At 35.7% G+C, this 22017-nt stretch overlaps 1 protein-coding gene across 20 annotated transcripts in view; it reads right to left on the reverse strand.

The window, feature by feature from the left end:
- Positions 1 to 22017, reverse strand: part of MYCBP2 (MYC binding protein 2) — a 283622-nt gene that overhangs the window by 170887 nt on the left and 90718 nt on the right. For 17 of the 20 annotated variants that reach the window (XM_021929697.2, XM_021929696.2, XM_021929693.2 and 14 more), the window contains exons 18-20: positions 11672 to 11779; positions 4009 to 4128; positions 3022 to 3103 (exon numbers count right to left, since the gene is read on the reverse strand). In XM_021929697.2, coding sequence (XP_021785389.2) covers positions 3022 to 3103; positions 4009 to 4128; positions 11672 to 11779 — 310 coding nt within the window. Of the gene's footprint in view, positions 1 to 3021; positions 3104 to 3988; positions 4129 to 5615; positions 5727 to 11671; positions 11780 to 22017 lie in introns of those variants that run through there. The other 3 variants (XM_021929699.1, XM_021929700.1, XM_021929688.2) reach the window with 3 other exon arrangements.

A 22017-nucleotide genomic window follows, 5' to 3' on the forward strand; every position in this document is an offset into this window, starting at 1 on the left:
CTGACTATAACATGGCCATGCTTTTCACTATTTCCCTTTCCACTCTGGCAAGACCACGAAATACAGCTATTTGCCAATTATTTTCTGTGAAGTGCCCTCTTTGCTGCATACATGACTGAGACCCCATCTTACCTAACTGCAATGCACCTTTCCCAGTTTCTACGGCTCACAAAATAAACAACAGCTAAATAACAACAACAACAATAGCCATGATGATACAAATAAACCCTCTTCTTCTGTGTCCCAACTCTCAAATGAGAAACAGAACAAAACGTTGCCACGTTCTTCCCCACACAGATTACAGTCATCCCTCAACATCCATGGAGAATTGGTTCCAGGATCCCCTGCAACTAACAAACTCCATGGACGCTCAAATCCCTTATATAAATTGGCATAGTATTTGTACATAAACTAGGTACATCCTCCTGTATACTTTAAAACATCTCTAGGTTACCTAATACAATGTAAACACCATGTTAATAGTTGTTATACTCTGTTGTTTAGGAAATAATGACAAGACAAAAACATCTGTACATGTTCAGTACAGATGTAATTATCATAGGCTTAACTATGTTTTCTGTCAAGATTGATGGAATCCACAGATGCAGAACCCACAGGTACAGAGGGCCAACTGTAATTACAACCCAGATTCAGCCTCTGCATTTCAGTAATGTTACTCAATTGCAGAGCAAAATATCAGTTGGCATCTAACACCTGTGACAGTAATTGCTCAACCCTGTTGATATTATGTCATATCCAGCAGACACATCTGATAAAGTAATTCTGCCAAAGACATCTTTGCTCTTTGCAAGCAGGATATTCATCATTAAGTATTTGTGATTGTGATAGTTTTACAAACCTCTTGATAGTAGTATCAATTTTATGTCTCACTTGTGTTTTTAACAAGAAGTTCAACTCAATGATATCTCAATAGTCTCTTATCATTAGGAACAAAATTCATAAATGTAACTCAGGACACTCCCTTTCATTGCCATTTTTTAATGCAGTGCCCATGGATCTGACCCTGCCTCAGCTCGAGGGGTAGAGAGTGGTTCTTATCCCGGATACATATAGAATCTGGGGACCTTTTAGAAAAAAACTGATGCTGCCATCCTATCAAGGACCACTCCCCACCCCTGTCCCACCCACAAGCCTTCCAACACACACATCTCTCAGAAATGCTGGATGTAGATTCCATGTATGATATTTTTTCAAATTCCCTAAGTAATTCTAATATACAGCCAGGGTTAAGAATCACTAGTATTTACCATGTAAATGACAGAATTCCATCCCTGCCACAATAGTAGGGTGAGTTCAAGACACAGTAACAACGTTGAATTTTATTTAATGATTACATGAAGAGAAGTTCTCTTTCTTTCACTGTATGTAAAGGAGAAACCATAAAAGTCTTCCCTTAATTGACACTGTGACTACAAGGAAGAATAAGGCAGAGTAGAGGGTCAAAAAGGTGAGTTTTTGCAGCAAAGTGAATTGCTGAGTGAAGTCTGGCTTGAAGCTGCTCTGTTTCTTTCCAGACTTCATAAATACTCCTGTTTCCATGGTGAAACAGCCACAGACACAGACCACTCACATCTCCTTCAAGACAATCTGCTACAGAGAGCAGAGGTAACTATTATAACAGCCTCAGGTGCTGTCCCTTTGGATGCATGAGGACATTCGTACCCTGGGGTGTTACCAGCTGTGACTGAGCATGGTGAAGGTATGAATGTTGGTCTATTACTGCCCAATGCAGGACCCTTCCAAAAGTATCCTCGGCTTGGGGACACATCACTGGCCTGGCTAAAACTCTCTTAATGCTATGCTGTAACTTAAGACTCCTCCCACCCAATTCTTCCTTCTCTTTCTCCTTTCATAGGGTCAAAACTACATCGTATCCGAAGGTATTCCCTGTCTGTGCTTGTGCTTTTCCCCTTTATCTTTTTCACAGGAGTTTTCCCCTAATAAATTATTTGCACATCTAATCCTGTCTTGGCATCTGCTTCCTGGAAGACCTGAACAAATAAAAATGGATTTTCTATTACTTTTGACCAAAAGTATTCTGACTGCATTATGTACAATACAAACTCAGCTGCTGTAATGACAGACAAGTAAGAGGGACTTCAAGATAGAAGTTATTTCTCACGCAAGAAGCATGCAATTGTAAGAAGCTGATGAGGCAGTTCATGGTGTCAGAGACCCAGTCTATTCCTATCTTATAGTTCTGCCATTCTCAATACACAGTCTCCAACTTATCTCTATGATGACTTCTTTAGTTTCTGCTACCACGTATTCATTCCAGCCAGCAAGCTGGGAGGAGAGAAGGGAAAATGGAAAGGTATACCTTTTCCCTTTAACAGCAAGATTCCAAAGTGGCACCTATCACTTAAGTTCACATGGCCACATCCTGCTGCAATGGAGGCTGAGAAAGGGAATCTTTAGCTGCATGATCATGTCACAAACTAAAACTCCACTACCAAATGAAGTAGGGATATTAGGAAATTACTACCAGTCACTCTACTACAATTAGTTCTTTGCTATTCACAGTAAGTCAAAATAGTTACTCAGAGAGACCAATAGGTTGTTAAAAAATTATTCAAAAGCTTCAATGGCTGCATGTTATTAGACCAAAATTTCAAAACAGACATCAGGAATATGTTTGAATCCATTGCTGACATTTTTAAAAAACACAATTCACTATCTTTTCTATTGCCATGCACAGCCTTTTAAAAGATAACTGCTAAGAATATAGTGATATTTTGTGACAATCATAATCACTCTCCTATTTAAAATATGTATCAACTTTTCTTCTCAAACTACAAAATCCTTTATCCCCACAAAAGCACTCAACTATAAGATCAGAAACCACCCAATAATTCATGGGCCACACTTTGCAAAGCAGTGGTATAATATTATTTTAATTATAGAAATATATATTTAAAAAGAGAAAAGAAAGAAAAAAGAAGGAAAAGAGAAATGAAGAAAAAGTAACTCAGGATCTTCAAATGAAAAGTTAGCAAGTACCTGGAGTTGACATCTCCATGTCCTAGCTGCCCATGCTGCCCATAACCAAATGTATAGACATCTCCATTTTCCATTAAAACCACTGAAACCAAAACACACAGCTTTACTTTTTCATTATATTATTTCATTTTACACTTCTATCATAACTATACTAAAAGCAGTGTAATTTTCACTATTTAAGATTTATAGCACCATTAAAAATAGGTAACTGAAGGACAAATTTATGTTTAATGAGAAATTAATTTTAGTTCTGCAAAATATTTTTGTAGGTCATATAAATGTATAATTTTTTTTGTAATACATACTTAAAAATTCTTATGAATGCCATTTAATAACATTAATTCTTAGTAACACACTGGTTCAGGTCAACTGTAAAATCTTAATAATGAGTAACTACATATAAAATATTGTTCTCTCCTATCTAGGGTAGGAGATCTGCACAATTACGTACAACATCAATGAAAGAGCAGAACTTTAATGTCTGTTAATGCCTTATCAAATAATCTTCAAGGAAGGAATTTAACATTTTTCATTTTTATAAAGGCTGAACGGTACAGCATAAGCTAACCCAAATGCCAATAATTTACTAAGAATTTAATTATTTTCTACATTTTAAGAAAGTAAATTTGTTGACGTACATTTATCACTGAACATTAATAAAATAAGGGAACATGTTACAAAAACCGCAGCATTCTAGAATTGAAAAAGATTTAAGGGATTATTTCATCTTCAAGAATGTCTTGAATTATAAAAGAAGTCCACAGGAAGACAGACTAGAAGTTAGATCTCTAGACAAGTACTTGTTCTATCATGCCACAGTTGTTTAAACAGATTCTGTAATAAATACAAAGATCTTACAGATTTGAGAGATTGCCACACTATAGCTTTTAACACACAGTTAACAGGCTATGTTAATCAAATCTGAACAAATAAGTTACTTAGCACAATTGTAAAAATGCAGTTATACCCTAAAGTTCCAGCTGCTACCTGAATGGTGAAATCCACAGCTGACTTGGACTGCCCGGAGCTCACAGTCAAATCGCACAGAGCCTGGAGGGTACGTTGTGATTTTGCTTGCATCCTTTTCGCCTCTTTCTCCACTTCCATCTGCAAGTGTTATAATTTGTGAATTATGAATAATTAAGCCATTATTCATCTTCAAAATAAAAATTTAAATCAGTTTATTATGGAAGAACAAGAGAAAAATGTTAAAAGGAACAAGCAAGAAGAATCTGTAGCTGTTAGAAGTGATAGATCAAGAATCTACCTGCAAAGAAGCAATTTTGAAAGATAGACTATATACTTCCATTTGTGAATATCACTGAATTAATAAAAACAGAGATAAAAATCTAGTTATGGATAAAACCTTATATAATAAATGGGTCATTAGGTTATAGAAATAACAAAATTTAAAATGTAACAGTTTATATGGGAAAATTTAGTTTGCATAAAAAATTACTGCATGCAAAGTCATTTAACAATTATTTTAAACTTAGTGATATTGTTAGTACTAGCCATTTTTTAAAAATTGCTAATGGATTCACAAGTGACTTAGATTTCCTAAACAGATCTTAGAAAGGCTACACTGTCCACTAGTATTGTGAAACTCAACTGAACTTTTCAAAATGTATAAAGACCAAAGAGCTTTATTCAATATATTGCAGTTCAATGGCCTATTCTTATTCACGTTTCCTGTGCCACCATCACCTTCAGCCATATTGCTTTGTGGTTGTCTCCCCGTTCCCAATCACTACTCTCAACCAAACCTTTTTTCTGCTTTCATTCCTTCTCTCCTCCTCCCTTCTTATAATTTCCTTCATTTAGCTTGCTTCAAGCCTTTTCTCTACCCTGGTTTTTGCAATCTAACTTTGAATTTTCCAACAATCTAACCATAGCATCAAAAACCACATTCCAGAATATAAAAATTTTTGTTTGGAATGTGTAAATAACAACTTACTTTTCTAATCACAATGTATTTCTCCTATACATCACTAACATATGACCTTTATATCATCAAGATTCAAATTCCTTGTACACAGAATAAATGTAAATCTGGAAGGAATTTCACAAGTTCAACTAGTCTAAACCACTCTCGAGTGGTATAGAAACTCTAAACAAGTGTGTATTATATGAAGATACATATGTGAATCTACAGACACACACTTTTTATTCTGTATTTTCATTGTGCATTTTAGAATGTTAAACAGAATAACAGTAAATCATTTTGTGTTTATTCTTTTTTTATCTAACCTTTAGTAACATCCAGGTGAGACAAAATCCACCTACATTATTACTTTCATTTCCATAACTAAATGACTATGATTTCAAAAAGCCTGAAACTCTTTATGACACTAGGACAGTAAAATCTCACTAATTCGGAATAACATAGAACAGGTAGGCCTGTGTGGCTCACTGGAAGTCTTAATCATACAGAACACTGAAGTAAAAATTCAGTTTTGTTACCTTCAAGCAGTACAGATTACAGATTAAACTAAATGCTACAATAAATAGAGTGTGGTTACCTACATTATATTTCAAAATAGGCCAATATTACATTTAAAATGTACCATAAACATAAAAGTCCTTTAACATACAAGAATTAACTGCTGGACCCAGAGGCTGAAGGCACGTTGAAGGAATCCTTCATTTCTTGAGCCCTTGGTTTGAAAAGCTAGTGATTTTAGACAGGTTTCCCCTTATAAGTATGACCCTGAAAATTCAGAGGAAGAAATTATTTTGAATTTTTTACTCAAAAAAGATCACAAATACTGCATCTCAAATATTATAAATTCAGAATTAGTGAGAGGTTTTACTATAATAGGATGAAGAATATAATTCCTCTTCTGCTAAATTATCTAATGTGGGTTTGCCAAATTAAACCAAAGAATAGATGGACTAAAAAAAAAAAAAAACCACACACACACACAGCATTTAGTTTCACTCCATCCAAGATAAAATATACTCAGTTCAAAGTCCCCTCATGTTGGAAAGATAGTGGAATGGTAAAATATATGCAAAGGCCTACACACACACACACACACACACACACACACAAATACATATCTTCCAAAGGCTATTTAATAAGACGCCAGATGTAAAGAAATTTTACAGCTTTATCTCAATTGGTAAAAATGTCTAATTATTAAAACCAAATGAGATTTAACATAGAAAATACATTGCATTCATACAATTCTGCCAGACTTAAACATTTCAAGTATCATTCCACTTTATATAAATGTATTGATGCCTAGTTAGAAGGTTTTATCTTTGAATTTAGCATTTCATCTCCTCCGTTGAGTAGGAGATTTATATTTATAGGCATAAATCCCACAATAGAGACATAGCATCAGAGAAGGATATTTTTTTTGAAGGCTGGTAATTTACTGAATACAACTACAATGACTAAAAAAGTAGCAGCTATTATTTAGAGGTCAAAATAATACTAGAACATTTTGTTCATTGAAACAAACTATATCTGTACAAAACTACTTCTCAATTATTACAGATAGTGAAAATCTTACAAGTAAAAAAATTGAGATGAGGGTCTTAATATCAGCGGCAGTGGCAGAATTAAAATATATATGTATATGGTATTTGATGTCAAAAATTGAGTATAATTCCTATAACTCAGACATTAATCAAAGTTTATCAAAGAAAAAAGGCACTTAATAAGCGGCCAAAAAATTAGTGCAAATTCCAGAACCAGCAAGTGAATTCAGCAAGATTAATTCTGCTCAAGCTGGGGGTGGTGGTTCACGCCTATAATCTCAGGGCTTTGGGAGGCTGAGAAAGGCAGATTACTTGAGCCTAGGAGTTCAAGACCAGCCTGAGCAACACAGTAAAACCCTGTCTCTACTAAAAATACAAAAAACTAGCTGGGTGTGGTGGTGAATACCTGTAGTCCCAGCTACTTGGGCGACTGAGGTGGGAGAATCACCTGAGCCCGGGAGGTCAAGGCTGCAGGGAGCTGTGATGGTGCCACTGCACTCCAGCCTAGGTGATGGAGTGAGATCCTGTCTCCAGAAAAAAAAAAAAAAAAACTGTTCAAGCTCATTATTCAGTAAAGTGTTAATGAGCAGCAATAAGATCAAAGCTTAGATCTATATAAAAAATTAAATATTGTCTGTCAAAACAAAATTGACAGATGTGAATAATCTTATAATTGGTCATTTAAGTATGAGCACATCTGTATTTTCCCTAAGATGAATATGTTGTGTGTGTGTGTGTGTGTGTGTGTGTGTGTGTGTGTGTACTATGTAACATTGAAACGACAGTAGCTACAAAGCCTTGGCAACTATGTAACTAAAATATTGTATGTATGTACACATTATATATAATTATATACACATATTTGTATACACAGAGAAAAAAGAGGGTTCAGTATCTAAGGAACTCTAACTTCTAATTTTAATTTTTCCTGAAATCTATACTTATGGAGGGTAATCCTACAGTTATGCATATAACAGAAACTACCACAGAACACAGTGAGTACTTTGAGCAAAATCATTAAAACAAGTCAGCAAGGACAAAAGTAGTTGCAATTTCCTAAGCACTTGCTGTGTGCTAACTGAACACTGTAAACAAATACCACAGTGGATGAGTGCTTGGGGGTACTGGAACCTAAGAATTTGGATTGGAATCTTGGCTCTACCATTTGCTGGCTGTATGACAATTGGACACCGGACCTTTTGGTCCTAGCTTGCCTATCTATAATATAGTAACAATGACATATAACTCATCAGGGTCCCATGAGAATTAAATAAAATAATATATGAAAAGTGCTCAATCAATATTTACTATTGTTGCTTTCTTTAATGAATAAAGCAATCTGATGGTATAGGCATTCTTTGTCCATTTTACAAATGAAAAAAATAAGGCTTAAAGGGTTAAGGGGTTAAGTAATCAGCCCAAAATCATAAACGGCACAACGAATTTGGAGTTTAATCATAAATAAGGCTCATGCATTTTACCACCACCAAATGGTTGAAACCTTAAATCTTTTGTAAAAATAAACTATGCATTTCATAAATCTCATATATTGTACTTTAAGATAATTCTGAAAGAGAAAACAAATAATTCAATTAAAAATATTAAAGCTAATATTCATGGAGGATTTATATGTGCAAAGACTACATATGTGTGTGTGCAAAGACTACACACATATTTCAATCTTCATAGCAACACAATCAGTTAAGAATTACCTGTTACTGTTTTTTAAATAAGAAAACTGAAGCCAAAGAGATTAAGACATTTTGCACAGCCATGTAGTTCTAGTAAATGACAAAATCAGAAATAAAATTGAAGCCTAATTCCAAAGGCTATGATATTTTCATCACACTGTAACATTTCCAAACAGAAAGTACAAAACAGACTCAGATGTTTATCCGTGTATCTTCAGATTTTCACATCTGTCATTTTAAAATAGATTTTAGGACTATCTCTAAAACAATTCAGATGTTCCTAACTATGTATACTATTAACATATTTTTCTATGTAAGATACTGAATAGCTGAAACAAATGTTAATTCTGTTTCAAATATAGTTTATGGGTGCATTTTAGAATAATTTACTGTATTTCATATGGAATTGTACTTATTGATTCAGTCTATATACTCTATTTTGCCTTTAGTCAATATCTGCCTGTATAGGATGAATTCTGTGACCTCCTCTGAATTTTCTCCAATCACCCAGAAGTTCTCCAACTTTCCATCTTAGAACTTAGCCCTGTTAACAACGAATCCACAGTTCTTACTCTCCATACACTATCACAAAAAAGTCACAGTCTAAAAAAATTTTAACTATTATCATCCTATAATTTGTACCAACATAATTAAATGTAAGACAGAACATAACAATTAATACCATAAACTTCCAGTTTATCAGTAGATAAACTAGAAGATAAACTGGGTAAGGTGAAGAGAAAAATATATGTAGAAAAAATACTTATCAAGACTATGAAAATATGTAAAAGTTGAGCATCCCTTATTTGAAAAGCCTGGGATCAGAAGTGTTTTGGATTTCGGACTTTTTGCAAATTTTGGAATATTTGCATATAGTAATGAGATATCTTGGGGATGGGACCCAAGTCTAAATGTGAAATTCATTGATATTTCATATACACATTACTCACATAGCCGGAAGATAATTTTATGCAATATTTTAAACAATTTGGTGCAAGAAAATTTGTATGCCCTGCACTATCAGAAAGCAAAGGTACTTCCCGCCACCCATGTAGACAAACTGTGATTGGTGTCACCATCATGCTGTGCATAGAAAAGCTTTATCACAGCTGAAGAGGGCCGAGAGGATTGTTTTTACTTAAGGACACTGAATAAGCTGTGTGCTGAGACTGCAACCCGTCACAGGAGGTCAGGTGTGGAATTTCCCACTTGGGGGCTTCATGCTGGTGCTCAGATCTTGGAGCATTTCGAATTTTCAAATTAGGGATGTTCAACATGCCATAAAAGTAAAAGCAGTGAATGGAGAGAGAATTAAATGACAAGACAGTGAGTGTAAATGGTTAGTGGCTGGAGGGAAATTAGTGAGCAGTAAATTAATACTCTTTACAAAAAAAAAACAGGGTACCAATTGATAAATTATTATTTGCATTGTAAATGTATTTGGGGAGTAAAAAGAAAAAACTATCTCACTCTCTAAAACCCTAAAATCCAATAAAACTGGTCCTACACTGTGACATTACAAAGTAGGTCCTCACAGAGTGGTTGCCACAAGTATACAAAGAAACTTGTCATAAAGTAACCCCCTGACAAACAAACTTTAAGGCTAGCTATCATTGAATAATTTGTTTTTTCACTGCAACCTCTGCCTCCCAGGTTCAAGTGATTATTGTGCTCGTGCCTCAGCTTCCTGAGTAGCTAGGATTACAGGCATGTGCCACCACACTGGGCTTATTATTATTATTATTATTTGTATTTTTAGTACAGATGGGGTTTCGCCATGTTAGCCAGGCTGACCTCAAGTGATCCACCCCTCTTAGCCTTCCAAAGTGCTGCGATTACAGGCGTGCGCCACTGTGCCTAGCCTCACTGAATAATTTCTATAGCCAATCATTATGTGACATTGGGAAAAGTCTGCTTTAAATTTGTAACCTTGGTCTTCATTTAACATTTCATTTAAAAATCTGGAAAGAATAAAGATACTTGTCCATGAGATACTCACATGGAGCTGAAAAGGTTTTAAACTGTTTCATGAAATGTGAATATTTAACCTCAGGTAAATTATTGGGAAAACTTCACTTTCATGTATTTGGGGGGAGAAAGAAACCAAAAAACATCTGTTCTAATTGTGACATAGTAGAAATCATAAGAGATCAGACATTCTGGCAATAACAATTTCATTGCATACTCCAAATATTACTCCTTATATATATCTTTTCTTTTTGGAATCAGCTGTCTCAGGTTGAAAATTCCTTAAATATTTATGGCATTGTTAAAGCACTCAGTAAATAATGCAATCACAAATTTTACTGTGGTTAATTGCATTAGATTTAAAACACTTTTTATTTCTGCAGAGTATATCTTAAGTTGTGCTCTATTTATACCTTTACTAAAGATGAGTTTTGTCTATTTTATGTTTTTGTTTTGAGTGGCAAACTGACAGACTGAAAGAGGCAGATCAAAATAAAGTTGATTAAACTATATTGCCTATGAAAATTTTTTTTTAATTACACTATGACAGTTTTGCAGCAAAAAAAAAAAAAAAGAAAGGGATCCAAACATTAATTAGATTAATTTGTCCACATGGAAGGCATGTTTTAAAACTTCCTATTCTATTTTGCAGGACCTATCTTAGGCATTTAAGAAAATGGCAATTTTCAGTTGTGCTAGCCAAGGAAGAGCACTGGTTCAAAGGCCAGGATACAAGGCAAACATTTTATATAACTTTATAAATTCTTCGTATTAAATTCTTTCCTGATCTTAGCTGACCCATAATTTGTGGCTTATAAGAAAATAAGTATGCTTTAAGAATATATTTAATTAACCCAGAACTCTGAGATCTCAAAGAACAATACCGAGCTAGATTCCTATTTCCTTACAGACTAGGAGAGCCCTCTGATCAATGCCAGGGACTAGAGAAAGTCTTCATGATTTGTGCTTTGCTTGCACTTATCTCTACTTAACCCACAACCATCAAATATTTGTATATTCATTTGTCATATATGTAAACTTAATTAATAAACAGGGAAAAGTGTAATGGCAGTCTTACTATCATCATTTAATATACTGAATTTAGTAATATTGTTCATCCTAAAGCATATAAACAGCATTCAAAAAAGAATTGTAAAAGGCCAGATCTGTCATTAAGGAGCAAATAATAAAGGATGTAAGATAGAAAGCAATAATTTTTTCCACCTTCCCTTAATTTTTTGAAATTTGAAAAGAAATGGAAAAAATATATACTGTAAAATGTCTCCTTAATGAAAGCTAATGACAACAAGAAATGAAACAAGAAGCATGACAGTCACTGACAAATGGTACCACTTTCAGCATGTTCTTTCTCCTCAGGCTACATCATAATGATAGAAGCAAAGTAGAAGAATCAGGTTTGTGCATTTTCCCAGAGACAAAATTCAAATAAGTGGAAGAAATTGGGAAAGTATCCCACCTAGGTGATAAGGAAGACCAAATACCTTTGTGCTTGTCCCGTTTATGCTTTAGCTGTGCTGGATGGGATCTGAGTCTGGCTAGAGCCTGTTCTCGATGGTTCATAAAAATAGGACCAGCAAATACAAGGGGGCCTGAGGAGAAACATTTTGTATGTGCAAAGAAAAACTCACAAAATGAAAACACTATAATGAACAAAAAATAATTCAAACTAAAAAGCATAAAAATTTATTCTTAACGGTTTTGGACATTATACTTTTCTTCCAATTTCCCCACTCCAGCTCCCCACCCCCACCCATAACCTACTCACCATTTCACATAAAAGTTAATACCTTAAATATAATTTATAAAATACAAATCCCATCTTTTATACTTATAAAATTATTGAGTAGTTACTAATAGTCTCAAATAGATAATCGAGAAGTTCAATTTAAATCAATCAAATTATCTTACAAATACTTTTTAATATCATATATATTCAGAGTCAGTAAGCCATGTGTTCACTGAAGACAAATATTCCCACTGAAACATAAAAAACTAATTTTTAAATTAACCATTACATTTTAACAAGGTCTTCCAGGTTTAATATTTGTATTAATCTTGCTACAAAACCAAAATAAAAATGTTACCAAGTTTACTACACATCATAGAGGTTAAGAAAACCAGATGATCAAAAACAAAACAAAAATGTCTATATTCTGCATATAGATATATGTACACACACACACAGACACACACACAGACACACACACACACCCCCAGAGAGAACAAGAGAGAGACAGAAAGGAAGGAGCCTGGGCTTCATATTGATGGTAAAGGGGGCACCTAACCCAAATAACATTTTGGAAATATTTATCATTAAATCATTTCTTCTAAAATGCCACTAGGTACATATTTATACATATACAAATACATACCCACACAGGTTATAGTTCTTTTCACTTATATGGTATTTAAGGAAAAAATCTACAGCCAAATTTATTTTAATAAAATAAAATAAATCACTTTTCCCATTAACATTTACCTTGAAAAGAAAAATAAACTTAAGTTATAACTTAAAATTTTAGTTTTATTCTTATACAGCAGAACTAAGTTTCCTTGAGTTTTAACAACATCAAAAATGTCTTCAAATTTGAAAACACTCTAAATTTGACAGGTTACCATTAACTGAAACAGGAATTATGACACTATATAAGCAATGAACATTTTTAATTAAAACAAGTTTTTTCATGATTCCCTACTGATCTTCAGTTTAATTAATTTTTCTAATGATGGGACAAATTAAGCCTATTGCCCTCTAATAAAATTTCATAAATGTCAAATTCAATACCAAAGTACCCTAAATTAAATGTATAAGTGGGTAAAGGAACCATATTTCAATTATGTTTCCAGATATAAACAAGAATGCAAATACCTCAAATTGTATGAAAAACCATGAATAACATATTCTATGACTACTACAGATAGAAACACGCTAATTTAATGTTAACAGAAGAGTAAGTTATTTCCCAGTAATGCAGTACCAATTATTTTCAAGCTAAGGTTATGCAAACTGAGTTCCATTTCTAAAATGTAATAAAATTGATATTGCAAATATGAACAAAATGCCTTATTTTCTTAACATGCATTATTTCTCAACTGTTACAAAGCAGACATGTAAATTACTATAAAAAGTATTTTTCAACTATATAAAAAAGTTATAGATATTAAGGTAATAATATTAAGTTATATTACCATTTTCTGATTTCTATGGTCTGTCTACAATATTGTTTCTCCTCATGAAAATACATTACACCCACACCCATTTAGTGTCTTGCTAAATTAAATCTTTTTAGAATCTTTTGATTTATAAATCAAAAAGGCCCAGGGGCAATCATGTCTAAAAATTAAAGCAATCGGGCTCTAAAATAATATTGTATCCCATAGGCTAAAATAATGTTTCTTCAAATATAGCTGAGTCACTAATTTATTCACCAAATTTCCTGATAATCTTTTATTTAGCAGACACTAGGTGAAATGAATATAATGACAAAGATACAGGTCTCATTGGAACTCAGTCCACTAGGGGAAAAAAAACAGAAATAAAAACACAAGCTATGAAATATTACAACAAATGCTATAAAAGAAATCTATACATACTATGTCCTGAAGGATGAAAAGATGTTAATTAAACTCAGGACAATCAGCGAAGTTTCAAAGAATGACAAAAAGTTTAACAAGAGAAAAGGCAAGGAAGGGAGGGCATTCCAGTTAAAAGGAATAGGATATAAATTAGGATTCTATAAAAGCGTAAAGATGTTAAACAGTATTGTATAGTCATTAAAAACACACGTAGCTGACTTTTACAGAGTATATGTGAAGGAGCAAAAGTCTTGGGAAATTTGTTTGGAGAGGCATCCAAAAAAGCAGATAATTAAAACCTTTTTATACCATAAAACTTCATTCTAGAGATGATAAGTCCCTAAACTGCTTTCAATTAGTCAACAAAGACATACTACAAATCATGGTACTAACAGGTTCCATGTGAAGTTCTGGGAACCCTTGATAAACAAGATACAATCTCTGCTTCAAGCAGCTCACATTCTAATGAGGGGAGGGAGGGTTTATACACAACTTAACAAGAAATTATGACAGTGTGCTATGACTAAACTGGCACACAAACTGGAGGAGGAGCCAACAAAACTTGAAGGTCGGAAGGTAGACAGTATAGAGATAAAAGAAACCACCACATAAGATGAGGTCAAATAAAGGAGGTAGCAAGCAGCATAAAGGTTCAGAGAGAGGGGAAAAAAAAGAGGGGATAGGGAAAAGAAATGAGAATAGAGAGAGATGAGGCTGTAGAGATAAAAGTGTACCCTTCATCCTAAGGAGTATGAATAGCCTTTTGGTTTTAAACAGAGAAGTGCTACTGATCTGATCTGTATTGCAGAATGAATATTCTGGAAAGAAGGTGGCTAATGGCTTAGAAGATGATAAGACTGGAGGTAAGGCCAGTTAAAAGGCTTTTTGCTGTCATTCAGGCAAAGAAGAGAAGCAGCCTCAGCTAAGGAAACAGTAAAATTCTGAAAAGTAGATATTAAAAAGCTATTAAAGAATTAAGGCTGAATAAATAGAACTCAGTGATTTATTTCTTTCATTGAGAGAGGAGTGAATAAAATAGGGGTATGAGATAACCAGGTTTAGAATAGAAGCTACGCTCATGTGTAGACAATGGGTAATTCAGAGTTCATCTGTAGGCACACAGGCAGAAAGCATGGAATAAGTGGTGGTGTTAAATAGTACAAGCCTTTCAGAAAGCTCTCAGTAATACATTTCAGGATCTTCAAAATTATCCTTTGACCAAGTAACTGCACACTAGGAATCTATCCTAAAGAAAACTCTAAAATATTTTTAAAGGATTTCACCTCAAAGGTGTTTACTACAACTTTATTCATTATAGCAAGCATTAAAAAATACCCAAATGAAAGTAATTAATTAAAAACTCTAATACATCTACTCAATGGAATAATATGCAGCGATTAAAATGAGATTTATGAAATAATTTTACACAGAATATGACTTTGTGTTAAAATAACAATGAGATAACATTGTTCACCATTGTTTTCCAAGAATTAAAAAGAGTAACTAAACCCAGGTGTGGTTGCACACGCCTGTACAGTCCTAGCTACTCAGGAGACTGAGGCGCGAGGATCACTTGGGCCCAGTTGTTTGAGGCCAGGCTGGGCAACGTATCAAGACTCTGCTCTACAAAAAAAAATAATAATAATAAATAAAAGAATAACTAATACAGGTGATGCTAGACGAAAACACTACTCTTATACATTAGTCTAGGGAGTATAAATTCCTGTAACATTTTTAAAACAATGTGAATTATCTGTTAAAATTTAAGACAGTTATACTCTCTGCCCCATACATTCTATTTCTGGAAAGCTCTGCTATATAAACACTAATATGTAGCTCTAAGTTTAAGAATATTTATTACAGTAAAACCCACAAAAACCTACAATAACCTGAATGCCCATCAATAAATAATGGTCACATAAATTATGGTATAGCCATATTATGATATTAGGTCGTTATTGCATAGAATGTGGTAGATCCACACTTACTGACCTAGAGTGTGTTCTTCTTGTATTGTAAAATGAGAAAAAGATGCTCCAAATGTATACATAATAATACTTCTCTAAATAAACGTATGTCTACACTTTCACATATGTATAAGTCTCTATACACGATTATATTTTAATAGAGTAAGATATTAGACTATTAACATTTACTTTTTGGGGGGATGGAAATGGGAAGGTGGGGGTAAAATACTAGCAAAATATAAAAATATATCTATTATAACACTAAGCAAAAATATAAAATAAAATTCAGTCAATGATATAACCAGAAATAAGTAAAACTTGATTAGAAGATGACAATGAAATAGAAACAATAATTGAATTAAGGAATAGATTTATGCAAAACCTTGACCTAAATTCCTGTATTACTTTAATATGGTATTTGCAATAAAACACAAAAAAACTTTTATGATATAATATTAAAGGGAATATAAACAGGACATCAATATCTATCGCAGTATGAAATTATATAAAATAAGTAAAAAAGTGTAAGAAATTACACTAAAATTCTCCTAATGGTTCTTTATGTATAAAGGGTTATACTGATCTACTTTTTCTTACTTATATTCTTTAAGTGCTTCATATAATATTTTAATTTAAAAAGAGACTTTTATGTGTTACTGGAATATCAGCTAATTTTGGATTCGATGTGTCAAATCAAGAAAACCATAGTGTTTTTAAGGGCTTAAAAAGTAATAGCAACATGCCGGGTGCAGGGGCTAAGGCCAGTAAACCAGCACTTTGCGAGGCGGAGGCGGGCGGATCACAAGGTCAGGAGATTGAGACCATCCTGGCTAACACGGTGAAACTCCATCTCTACTAAAAATACAAAATATCAGCGGGGCGTGGTGGAGGGCGCCTGTAGTCCCACCTACTCGCCAGGCTGAGGAAGGAGAATAGCGTGAACCTGGGAGGCGGGGGTTGTAGTGAACCGAGATCGCGCCACTGCACTCCAGCCTGGAGAACAGAGCAAGACTCCGTCTCAAAACAAAACAAAACAAACAAACAAACAAAAATTAATAGCAACATCAACTCAATCACTTTGAAATAAGAGGCTTTAATAAATTTGTTTCTAGGGGGCAGTTCCAAGATGGCCGAATAGGAACAGCTCCAGTCTACAGCTCCCAGCTCCAGTGACGCAGAAGAGGGGTGATTTTTGCATTTCCAACTGAGGTACCGGGCTCATCTCACTGGGGCTTGTCAGACGGTGGAGGCAGAACAGTGGGTGCAGCCCACTGAGCGTGAGATGAAGCAGGGCAAGGCACTGCCTCACCCGGGAAGTGCAAGGGGTCAGGGAATTCCCTTTCCTAGCCAAGGGAAGCGGTGACAGAGGGCACCTGGAAAATCGGATCACTCCTACCCTAATACTGTGCTTTTGCAACGGTCTCAGCAAACTGCACACCAAGAGTCTATATCCCATGCCTGGCTCGGAGGGTCACAGGCCCATGGGGCCTCCCTCATTGTTAGCACTGCAGTCTGAGATCTAACTGCAAGGCGGCACCGAGGCTGGGGAGGGGCACTCGCCACTGCTGAGGCTTAAGTAGGTAAACAAAGCAGCCTGGAAGCTCGAATTCGGGGCAGCCGATGGCAGCTCAAGGAGGCCTGCCTGCCTCTGTACACTCCACCTCTGGGGACAGGGCATAGCTGAACAAAAGGCAGCAGAAACCTCTGCAGACTTAAATGTCCCTGTTTGACAACTTTGAAGAGAACAGTGGTTCTCCCAGCACAGAGTCTGAGATCTGAGAACGGACAGACAACCTCCTCAAGTGGGTCCCTGGCCCCAGAGTAGCCTAACTAGGAGGCACCCCCAAGTAGGGGCAGACTGACAACTCACAAGGCCAGGTACCCATCTGAGACGAAGCTTCTAGAGGAACGATCAGGCAGTAACATTTGCTGTTCAGCAATATTCGGTGTTCTGCAGCCTCTGCTGCTAATACCCAGGCAAATAGGGTCTGGAGTTGACCTCCAGCAAACTCCAACAGACCTGCAGCTGAGGGTCCTGACTATTAGAAGGAAAACTAACAAACAGAAAGGACATCCACACGAAAACCCCATCTGTATGACATCATCATCAAAGACCAGAGGTAGATAAAACCACAAAGATGGGGAAAAAGCAGAGCAGAAAAGCAGAAAATTCTAAAAATCAGAGCGCCTCACCCCCTCCAAAGGAACACAGCTCCTTGCCAGCAAAGGAACAAAGCTGGATGGAGAATGACTTTGACAAGTTGAGAGAAGGCTTCAGACGATCAAACTTCTCTTAGCTAAAGGAGGAAGTTCAAACCCATCGCAGAGAAGCAAAAAACCTTGAAAAAAGATTAGATGAATGGCTAACTAGAATAACCAGTATAGAGAAGTCCTTAAATGACCTGATGGAGCTGAAAACCATGGCACAAGAACTACAATATGAATGCACAAGCTTCAGTAGCTGATTCGATCAAGTGGAAGAAAGGGTATCAGTGATTGAAGATCAATTGAATGAAATGAAGCCAGAAGAGAAGTTTAGGAAAAAAAGAGTAAAAAGAAACGAACAAAGCCTCCAAGAAATAGGGGACTATGTGAAAAGAACAAATCTACGTCTGACTGGTGTACCTGAAAGTGACGAGGAGAATGGAACCAAGTTGGAAAACACTCTGCAGGATATTATCCTGGAGAACTTCCCCAACCTAGCAAGGTAGGTCAACATTCAAATTCAGGAAATACAGAGAACGCCACAAAGATACTCCTCAAGAAGAGCAACTCCAAGACACATCATTGTCAGATTCATCAAAGTGGAAATGAAGGAAAAAATGTTAAGGGTAGCCAAAGAGAAAGGTCAGGTTACTGACAAAGGGAAGCCCATGAGACTAACGGCAGATCTCCCGGCAGAAACTCTACAAGTCAGAAGAGAGTGGGAGCTAATATTCAAAATTCTTAAAGAAAAGAATTTTCAACCCAGAATTTCATATCTAGCCAAACTAAGCTTCGTAAGTGAAGGAGAAATAAAATCTATTACAGACAAGCAAATGCTGAGAGATTTTTGTCACCACCAGGCCTGCCCTATAAGAGCTCCTGAAGGAAGCACTAAACATGGAAAGAAACAACTGGTACCAGCCACTGCAAAAACATGCCAAACTGTAAAGACCATCGATGCTAGGAAGAAACTGCATCAACTAACGAGCTATATAACCAACTAACATCATAATGACAGCATCAAATTCACACATAACAATATTAACCTTAAATGTAAATGGACTAAATGCTCCAATTAAAAGACACAGACTGGCAAATTGAATAAAGAAGACTCATAAGTGTGCTGTATTCAGGAGACCCATCTCATGTGCAGAGACACACATAGGCTCACAATAAAGGGACGGACCAAGCAAATGGAAAACAAAAAAAGGCAGGGGTTGCAATCCTAAGCTCTGATAAAACAGACTTTCAACCAACAAAGATCAAAAGAGACAAAGAAGGCCACTACATAATGGCAAAGGGATCAATTCAACAAGAAGAGCTAACTATCCTAAATATATAGGCACCCAATACAGGAGCACCCAGATTCATAAAGCAAGTCCTTCGAGACCTATGAAGAGATTTAGACTCTCACACTATAATAATGGAGACTTTAACACCCCACTGTCAACATTAAACAGATCAGTGAGACAGAAAGTTAACAAGGATATCCAGGAATTGAACTCAGCTCTGCACCAAGTAGACCTAATAGACATCTACAGAACTCTCCACTCCAAATCAACAAAATATACATTCTTCTCAGCACCACATCACACTTATTCCAAAGTTGACCACACAGTTGGAAGTAAAGCACTCCTCAGCAAATGTACAAGAACAGAAATTATAACAAACTGTCTCTCAGACCACAGCGCAATCAAACTAGAACTCAGGACTAAGAAACTCAATCAAAACCGCTCAACTACATGGAAACTGAACAACCTGCTCCTGAATGACTACTGGGTACATAACGAAATGAAGGCAGAAATAAAGATGTTCTTTGAAACCAATGAGAACAAAGACGCAACATACCAGAATTTCTGGGACACATTTAAAGCAGTGTGTAGACGGAAATTTATAGCACTAAATGCCCACATGAGAAAGCAGGAAAGATCTAAAATTGACACCCTAACATCACAATTAAAAGAACTAGAGAAGCAAGAGCAAACACATTCAAAAGCTAGCAGAAGGCAAGAAATAACTAAGATCAGAGCAGAACTGAAGGAGATAGAGACACAAAAAACTCTTCAAAAAAAATCAATGAATCCAGGAGCTGGTTTTTTGAAAAGATCAACAAAATTGACAGACCGCTAGCAACACTAATAAAGAAGAAAAGAGAGAAGAATCAAATAGAAGCAACAAAAAAACATAAAGGGATATCACCACGGATCCCACAGAAATACAAGCTACCATCAGAAAATACCATAAACATCTCTACGCAAATAAACCAGAAAATCTAGAAGAAATGGGTAAATTCCTGGACACATACACCCTCCCAAGACTAAACCAGGAAGAAGTTGAATCCCTGAATAGACCAATAACAGACTCCGAAATTGAGGCAATAATAGCCTACCAACCAAAAACCGTCCAGGACCAGGTGGATTCACAGCCAAATTCTACCAGAGGTACAAGGAGGAGTTGGTACCATTCCTTCTGAAACTATTCCAATCAATAGAAAAAGAGGAAATCCTCCCTAACTCATTTCATGAGGCCAGCATCATCCTGATACCAAATCCTGGCAGAGACATAACAAAAAAAGAGAATTTTAGACCAATATCCCTGATGAACATCGATGCAAAAATCCTCAATAAAATACTGGCAAACTGAATCCAGCAGCACATCAAAAAGCTTATCCACCATGATCAAGTGGGCTTCATCCCTGGGATGCAAGACTGGTTCAACATACACAAATCAATAAATGTAATCCAGCTATAAACAGAACCAAAGACAAAAACCACGATTATCTCAATAGATGCAGAAAAGGCCTTTGACAAAATTCAACAGCCCTTCATGCTAAAAACTCTCAATAAATTTGGTATTGATAGGACGTATCTCAAAATAATAAAAGCTATTTATGACAAACCCACGGCCAATATCATACTGAACGGGCAAAAACTGGAATCATTAGCTTTGAAAACTGGCACAAGACAGGGATGCCCACTCTCACCATTCCTCTTCAACATAGTGTTGGAAGTTCTGGCTAGGGCAATCAGGCAGGAGAAAGAAATAAAGGGTATTCAATTAGGAAAAGAGGAAGTCAAATTGTCCCTGTTTGCAGATGACATGATTGTATATTTAGAAAACCCCATCGTCTCAGCCCAAAATCTCCTTAAGCTGATAAGCAACGTCAGCAAAGTCTCAGGAAACAAAATCAATGTGCAAAAATCACAAGCATTCTTATTCACCAATGACAGACAAACAGAGAGCCAAATCATGAGTGAACTTCCATTCACAATTGCTTCAAAGAGAATAAAATACCTAGGAATCCAACTCTCAAGGGATGTGAAGGACCTTTTCAAGGAGAACTACAAACCACTGCTCAGTGAAATAAAAGAGGACACAAACAAATGGAAGAACATTCCATGCTCATGGATAGGAAGAATCAACATCATGAAAATGGCCATACCGCCCAAGGTAATTTATAGGTTCAATGCCATCCCCATCAAGCTACCAATGACTTTCTTCACAGAATTGGAAAAAACTACTTTAAAGTTCATATGGAACCAAAAAAGAGCCTGCATTGCCAAGACAATCCTAAGCCAAAAGAACAAAGCTGGAGGCATCTACCTGACTTCCAACTATACTACAAGGCTACAGTAACCAAAACAGCATGGTACTGGTACCAAAACAGATATATAGACCAATGGAACAGAACAGAGTCCTCAGAAATAATACCACACATCTACAACCATCTGATCTTTGACAAACCTGACAAAAACAAGAAATGGGGAAAGGATTCCCTACTTAATAAATGGTGCTAGGAAAACTCGCTAGCATACGTAGAAAGCTGAAACTGGATCCCTTCCTTACACCTTACACAAAAATTAATTCAAGATGGATTAAAGACTTAAATGTTAGACCTAAAATGATGAAAACCCTGGAAGAAAACCTAGGCAATACCATTCAGGACATAGGCATGGGCAAAGACTTCATGTTTAAAACACCAAAAGCAATGGCAACAAAAGCCAAAATAGACAAATGGGATCTAATTAAACGAAAGAGCTTCTGCACAGCAAAAGAAACTACCATCAGAGTGAACAGGC

This window comes from Papio anubis, chromosome 15 (assembly GCF_008728515.1).
Source record: "Papio anubis isolate 15944 chromosome 15, Panubis1.0, whole genome shotgun sequence".
Lineage (NCBI taxonomy): Eukaryota > Metazoa > Chordata > Mammalia > Primates > Cercopithecidae > Papio > Papio anubis.